The 8764-nt window shown below is 33.5% G+C and overlaps 1 protein-coding gene across 1 annotated transcript in view; it reads right to left on the bottom strand.

Moving 5' to 3' along the window:
* LOC143230139 (uncharacterized protein C05D11.1-like) overlaps nt 1-4037 on the bottom strand; it is an 84171-nt gene extending 80134 nt beyond the window's left edge. Inside the window, exons 1-2 of the mRNA XM_076463202.1 lie at nt 3515-4037; nt 655-737 (exon numbers count right to left, since the gene is read on the bottom strand). Coding sequence (XP_076319317.1) covers nt 655-737; nt 3515-3692 — 261 coding nt within the window. The 5' untranslated portion in view covers nt 3693-4037. The remainder of the gene's footprint in view (nt 1-654; nt 738-3514) is intronic.
* Nucleotides 4038-8764: the final 4727 nt, after the last annotated feature.

The following is an 8764-nucleotide window of genomic DNA, read 5'->3' on the forward strand; positions in this document are numbered from 1 at the left end:
AGCCAGTAGTTTCATATATATTGATACTGTACCACATTAGACCAATAATACTTCCATAATGGTCAGACACTCTGTAAGCCAATAGTTTCATATATATTGATACTGTACCACATTAGACCAATAATACTTCCATAATGGTCAGACACTCTGTAAGCCAATAGTTTCATATATATTGATACTGTACCACATTAGACCAATAATACTTCCATAATGGTCAGACACTCTGTAAGCCAATAGTTTCATATATATTGATACTGTACTACATTAGACCAATAATACTTCCATAATGCTCAGACACTCTGTGAGCCAGTAGAAAGTTTAGTATGTAGTGGTACTGTTCAACATTAGACCAACAATACTTCCATAATTGTCACATACATCCTAACCTAAGAGTTTTCTAGATCTGGTTAGCCTAACTAGTAGTATTGTTAAGATGTTAGATCAACAATACTTACATAACAATCACACACTACAAGGCAGTAATAAACATTATACCCCAGTTCAGCATGACCAGTGGTAAATTAGTCCATTTTCATAAACACAATCCACATCAATTACTCAAAAATGTGATTGACCAACAAAACTTCTAAGTTAATAATTAAGTTAATTATTAATTAATAATTAAATTAATTTAGATTAATTTAAAAGACAAACCTTGTATGGATAATGTTCACTTCCCAAGAAGATTAAATGTTCAAGAGTGTGAGGAAGACCATCATCGTCATGAGCTTCTGTAGCTGTTAAGAACCAACAACCAATCAGCAAACTACAACTGGACTACAGTAAACCAATGAATTAACATTTTCTATTTAAATGAAAGCTTACACCTTTATTTTATAATACCTGAAAAACCGTTTTTCACATGTACACATTTTAACAACGGCATTTATTTTCATACAACAAAATACCCCTCCATCAATCAGAACCATTTACTTATGTTTACATGTAGAATACAGCACATAAAGAACCCTCCATCAATCAGAACATTTTATATACTTACTTGTAGAATACAGCACATAAAGACCCCTCCATCAATCAGAACCATTTACTTACACTTACGTGTAGAATACAGCACATAAAGACCCCTCCATTATGTAATTTTTACAAAGAACAAATTTAGAAAATTTAAAAACTAAGCTCACAAGGATTAAATAGCATAATGTGAGCTTATTTTTGAAATTCTACTTTCATTGTTACTTACAGCTTTATGTTTTCAATATCTTATTTTAAGAGTTTCTTTGTAGTTCACTCTCCCTTGGGTATAGGCTTATGTTTCTTCAAAAATAACCTTATTAAAAATGTAATAAAAAATGTATACATTTTTGAGGTTGTCAACCATATACAGCATGTATCATAGAAAGTTAAACCTTAATAACATTACAAAATGGGGTGTCACTCTTAAACTTTCTATGTTTAAAGTTATCACTCTTGTGGGGAATCTATCCTAGATAGTTAAATATTAATAATGGTAGAAAATGGGTGTCACTCTTAAACTTTCTATGTTTAAAGTTATCACTCTTGTGGGGAATCTATCCTGGATAGTTAAATATTAATAATGGTAGAAAATGGGGTGTCACTCTTAAACTTTCTATGTTTAAAGTTATCACTCTTGTGGGGAATCTATCCTAGATGGTTAAATATTAATAATGGTAGAAAATAGGGTGTCACTCTTAAACTTTCTATGTTTAAAGTTATCACTCTTGTGGGGAATCTATCCTAGATGGTTAAATATTAATAATGGTAAAAAATGGGGTGTCACTCTTAAACTTTCTATGTTTAAAGTTATCACTCTTGTGGGGAATCTATCCTAGATGGTTAAATATTAATAATGGTAGAAAATGGGGTGTCACTCTTAAACGTTCTATGTTTAAAGTTATCACTCTTGTGGGGAATCTATCCTAGATAGTTAAATATTAATAATGGTAGAAAATGGGGTGTCACTCTTAAACGTTCTATGTTTAAAGTTATCACTTGTGGGGAATCTATCCTAGATGGTTAAATATTAATAATGGTAGAAAATGGGGTGTCACTCTTAAACGTTCTATGTTTAAAGTTATCACTCTTGTGGGGAATCTATCCTAGATAGTTAAATATTAATAATGGTAGAAAATGGGGTGTCACTCTTAAACTCTCTATGTTTAAAGTTATCACTCTTGTGGGGAATCTATCCTAGATATTTAAATATTAATAATGGTAGCTTCAATATTTATAGAATTATATACAACTCTTTACAATTATCATGGGCAGAATTTATTTATCATAAAAAGTTCGCCTTGCAAACATTTCCTTGATGGTGAACTTCAATTTCGTGATAGTCATAAAATGGTTCATTTACTGTTATAGAGATGGATTCAAGAAGACCTTACACAGTTGAGTGGGTGTTTGATACTCAATAGTTGCATATTTAGAGAAATTTGATTGGTTTGATATTCTAAACTTTGTACTACCTTGAGTATATAATTTTAAAATTGTTAAAAGTACAATTGTTTATAATCATTATTTTTAATCATTAAACATAAGCCATCATCACATAGTCATGACTACACAAGTTACATTTTATTGGAACAAAAGAACTACATGACCTCTATATGTGAAATAAGTTCCACTTTATATACATGTAGTATCAGGTTTGGTTGATGACTGCTTTTATACATGTTATTTCTCTTAAGTGATAGCAATGGGAGTATCACCTATTATTAAAGATACTAATATCTAGTGATATCAGTGGGAATGTCACTTATTCAAGATACTAATAACAAAAATTTCATTAAACTCTTTAAAGTGATTCAGAAGCAACAGTATAATAAGCAGTTTTAAACAGAAGCAGAACTTGAGCTAAGATATGCACAAACTACAATAATTAGTATAAAAATCATGCCAAGTGAATCTTGTATTCAATTTTGCTTTGCTCATCTTTGTCAACTACAACTTGAGCATGACAACTGTTGAAACCTTCAAGTTCATACCAGCGTTTTACACTTTTGTTCGTGTAACGACAAAATATATCATTCCATTTTTCCGTCAAAGTAGCTTTATATTCCATACAGCGCATTTATGTATCTATAAGTGAAGCTAACAGTGATAATGCTGTTTGCTGCCATACTTAATATAATAATTAATAAGTTAATTTGTGAATTACGTAGTAAACCTTTCTACCAAGCACTTCAATAAATGAAATCAATATTCACTTTTTTTAGCACTTCTTATGAAGATACAAAACTAATACTGTTATTACTGTGTTCATAACATTTCCATCCTTGCAACATCTACTAAACTCCAGAGGCATCATTTTTAATAACATTAACAAGGTAATTCATTTTATATACCTCTACTATTAGTATTACGGTATTTTCGTTCTTCGAGCTTGGCTTTCTTAATCAAACTTATATGCTACTGACGACGATAAAAACTCTAACTTGCATTGGTGATGATATACACATAATATAAGTCTAATATAAAATATGACTCAACATGTAATACCAGTGACATTATTTGATATTTTTAACTTTCGTACCAATACACAAGTATCCATGAACAATAGGGCCTTCAACACCTGCAATGCATACTTGCATTCCTGTTTTCTTCGATCTATATTTCGATATAGATACATTGCCATCAGCTTTTAGTGAATAAATAAGTTCAAAATTTGTATTTATCTTAGATCCTGGAAGACTACTGTCAGTTGGGGCCATTATACTACTCCCAAGTAAAAGCTACACCTATTCCGGAACAACTTAGTACTTATATATTACGCTTGGGATGTGCGTTACAATTATATAAAAGTGTTGTAATTACTCGTAACAAGTATGTCTATAACCAATATTAGACATACAACTATACTTCAACAGCCAACACAAGTTTGTTTTTTGGAATTTCGCACAAAGCTACTCGAGGGCTATCTGTGCTAGCCGTCCCTAATTTAGCAGTGTAAGACTAGAGGGAAGGCAGCTAGTTATCACCACTCACCGCCAACTCTTGGGCTACTCTTTTACCAACGAATGGCGTTAGGCCATGCCAGGCCTCCAGCCAACACAACTAGGTTGATTTGCTATTCTACACAACCAATATAATGCCTTAATATCAAATGATTTTATCTGCCAACTATTTTCTGTTTTGTTTCGAGTCTTCGTTCAAAGCTACACAAATAGCATCAACACTAGCTGTCTATATTTTTTAACTGATAAATTAAAAAGAAGGCAAGTAGTCTGTTTGTTTGTTTGTTTGTTTTGAATTTCGCGCAAAGCTACTCGAATGCTATCTGCGCTAGCCGTCCCTAATTTAGCAGTGTAAGACTAGAGGGAAGGCAGCTAGTCATCACCACCCACCGCCAACTCTTGGGCTACTCTTTTACCAACGAATAATGGGATTGACCGTCACATTATAACGCCCCCGCGGCTGAAAGGGCGAGCATGTTTGGTGCGACCGGGATTCGAACCCGCGACCCTCGGATTACGAGTCGAACGCCTTAACACGCTTGGCCATGCCGGGCCGGCAAGTAGTCAACGACACCCACTACCAGCTATTGGACTAAATCGAATAGTGTGATTTGGTCGTCCATTTTATCAACCACAGCTCCAAAATGCGTAGCACGATTTTGCGGTAACAACAAGAGAATAATTTACCTTCAGATTCACGCTAAAATCAGATGTGAACTTAGCAAATAGCCTGATGTGGCTTTGCTGTAAGAAAACACACACACACTCGGATTCAGGTTCAGGCACACTTGCTAGTCACACCATCCAATTTTTATGTGGAATGAATGGTGTTAATTTTCACTCTGCCTCTTCACAACATTCATAAAACAGGTACTTTCCCCATATGCTGGTATGCAACATAATTTGTATTATTTCAAATCTTATAACTCCAGCTAATGTTAAAACTACAAAGAAAAAATTAACCAACACCTGAAAATATACAATGCGTTTATATCTTTATTGTTATATCACTGTTATAACATATATGTTCTATAAGGTAATTTAGACGTTAATTAGAGAGCGCGTGACATTAAAATCAAGAAAGTATGTCTGGAGTATTCTAAACTGACATCACAAAAACCTAGACTCTTTGCAAGGTTTCTAGAATAAGGATTGAATATAGATATTGTGTCACTGTTGCTTATTTTAAAACTGACTAAGTCACTTTTGAAGCCTTTCCACGAATAAGATGCATTTACAATGAAAAAGGGAACATCATTAAATAACTGCACAATAAGTAACTTATTAAAACAAGGTCCGGTCATAAAAGACCCTATACCTTTTGGTGATGATGGAGTAGAACACCAAACATTTAGAGTCGTTTTAGTGCTTGACTCCGTTTTTAATATGTTATATATAATGTGCACTAATTTTAACGCTGTACTCATTTTAGTTGTACACATATCCACAAGTCTTATTCCGGTTATTTAAGATGCGTATAAATGATGAAGCCAGCATGTTAAATTTCTTACAGTATATTTTTATTGAACTATATTTTCATCTTGCCTCTTTATCGATTTTTCTTGATTTAATTTCCAATTTATTTTATCTCTTTTTCCAAAAGTATTTAAGGAATTATAATAAATAATAAAAGACAACAATTTGTATTTACACAATCAAAACTTGACTGAAAACCGTAAGGCTTCCCTTTTAACACCTTAAACAACGGAATGTTGTAGCTAGCAACATTAATTGATGATGGTCTCCGTTTAAGGGTTAATTACAACAACACTACAAGTACTAGTTTCGAAGCGATTTACGTCATCTTTAAAAATTACTTACAAGACACTTACCAGCCATACTTTATACTTTTACTCCTTTTCGCATTGCTTCAATATTATTTATACACTTCATGCATTTAAGCATCTAAAGAGTTCTGAAACTATTCACATAGATTTGTTTTGTTTATCTTAATCCTCAACTTACTGCCTCCTAATTCACCGAAGAATCATCATTGAGACATACTGAACAGATTGTAATGTAGTGAATAAAGAGTAATGCTAAACGTATATTTACATTTACAGCCCAAACTTAAAATTATACAAGCTCCTCACTTTCACAATGACGCGTCTGTGGACTTAAATGCTAAAAATTCGTGTTTCGATATCCGTGATGGGTAAAACACAGATAGTCCATTGTGTTGCTTTGCGCTTAACTTCAAACAGAAATGGTAGGACATGAGTCCAGCCAGTTGCCTTATTTTTTTGTTTTTATGAGACATTACGTAATACATTTATTTTCAAGCATATCTGGAAGGCTATTCAGGTAAAACTACATGATAGAATAGCCATGCAAGTAAGCTAAAATAACTATATTAAAGCAATTGTGGATAAACTCGGATAAGCAAGTGAAAGTTAAATAAATAAATACAGTGTTTAAGACGTTTAAAATCAAAAATGAAAAACAGTCAAGAGTTCTGATTTAGTATATATATGACAAAGAACAGGTACTCTGTAGATTTTCATTTAATAATTGTTGAAAAGCTTCCGGCTTGTAAGCAATTCTTGTACACGTAATGTTGTTATTGTCTAAAGTTAAGTAAGAGTGCTGGAAGAATAGTGCTGATAGTGAGAGGTTTCGTAAAAACATATTCAAATAAGTTAAAATATTAAATTTCAGTTAGCAGATAATATGATGAATGATTGGAAGAATGTGCAATGATAATACTCCAATTTTATTGACAGGTAATAACTTTAAAATTATTTTAATTTTCTGAATATAACTCAATGTTTTCGTATTCATTATAGATTCTTCTCACGATTAAAGTAACAAATACATGGATATACAATTAATGTAGACTATATTCTAATCAGGGATTCTACACACACGAAAGGAGCGTCCTAGTGGCATAATGGTATGTCTGCGGACTAATACCAGGTTTCGATACCCGTAGTGGGCAGAGGATACATAGACCCTTGTGCAGGGGCTATCAAAACAAACATACACAATGAAAATCAAGAGCGGCTCCAATTAAAACCTGTTTTTTTTTTTATGTTCATTTCATTCCAGCCCAAGGAAAGGTCTGGTGGATAATTAGAGGATTATGCCCTGTATTTGACCAAGAGACAAAAACGATAAGAAAGAAGAAATGAAAGAAAAACATAAGAAATGGTTAAGTATGTGAAATCAAACTGAAAGCTCACGAGTGGATCCAAGTGTTAGGAGATAAGTGACGATAAAAATTTATCCATATAGTAAAACAAGTCAATTTTATTTACATTTAATGCTATTGTGGTTGGTGTTGATGTACAGTTCAAGTTTCAAATAGTGAGCTCCATGCCTATTGGTTTGCCAAATAAATATAACTGAATAGATGAGACATTTTCCAGTCTTTCTCTGAAGAAGAAAGGTCCACCTTTCCAAAGCGCTAGAGTTAAAGAGAGTTTGTTCATTTCTATCAAGACTTCTTGAACCTACATGCTTTCTAACATCATGGACATGGGGAAATTATCATAACTGAGATCATCTGGTAGAAATGGCATATCATACAAGTTCAAAAGATGATCGGCAAATGCTAAAAACTTTCAGTGGAAAATGTTCGATGACGACAAAAACACCAGAGAAGATCACATTTTGAGAAAGAAAACACTTTGTTAGACAACAGGTACAAAACTGATGCAGATTGTGGAAAAATTGATACGATCACATAACACCCGGATTGGACTAAGTAGTTTAATACTGAAAGCAAATCAGAAGGTATGGCATTCCAAAACCTGTAGAAGCAGTAATCTAGACAGTATGGATATACATGAGACAGAGTCGAATGAAGTTTTTAATTGTGTGTGAACAGTAAAAGTGGTGAACTGAACCGTAATAGGTCTCTGTAAAGAAATAAAATAGACTGAAATGACAAGAAACCTTGTAAAAAGGAGAATGCAGATATTATTTATATGTTAAATGTTTGTGAAATATGACACCAAAATATGTAACTGAGGCTGAAAGCTGGACATGAATATTGCCAATAGAGAAAACAAACATGGATAGGTCATGGGATTTTCGATGTGTAAGATCAAAAAGAATACCATGTGGCCCGGCATGGGCAGGTGGGTTAAGGCGTGCGACTCGTAATCTGAGGGTCGACGGTTCGCATCCCCGTCGCGCCAAACATGCTCGTCCTTTCAGCCCTGGGGGCGTTATATATGACGGTCAATCCCACTATTCGTTGGTAAAATAGTAGCCCAAGAGTTGGCGGTGGGTGGTGATGACTAGCTGCCTTCCCTCTAGTCTTACACTGCAATATTTGGGACGGCTAGCACAGATAGCCCTCGAGTAGCTTTGTGCGAAATTCAAAAACAAACAAACAAACAAACTTAATTAAAAGTCTCAGTTGATTTATTAGGTTTATTTTTTATTTAAAACGTTTATGTAATAAAAGAAAATATGTTAATTCAGAAACAATTTAAAAAAAAATTGTATATCTTTTTACTTTCATGGTAAATATTACGCACTTTACTCTAGGCTAGGTTATCTTACACTATGTCTTTACTTTGAGCTTTTCTATTAATTTCTTTAAAACGTATCAACATTCACTATACTTACAAGGTTTCAGTACAACTCTCTTCACGGCCCTATTGCTTTCAGTCCGTCACTATATTTTTAAAGGACAGACAGTAATCGAACTTTTCTATTTGGTTAAATTCATTTTGACTTTTATGGTTCCTCGTATTTCGAGAAACAAAACGTGGCACGACTAACTAAACTAAACTACCGTGGCAGGGGTTCAGTTTAGAGAGAGAGAAATCAGAAGAGTTCTCTCTCCAACTGGGGTGTTCAGGAACTTTATAGTTCCT

Source organism: Tachypleus tridentatus, chromosome 10 (assembly GCF_004210375.1).
Source record: "Tachypleus tridentatus isolate NWPU-2018 chromosome 10, ASM421037v1, whole genome shotgun sequence".
Classification (NCBI taxonomy): domain Eukaryota; kingdom Metazoa; phylum Arthropoda; class Merostomata; order Xiphosura; family Limulidae; genus Tachypleus; species Tachypleus tridentatus.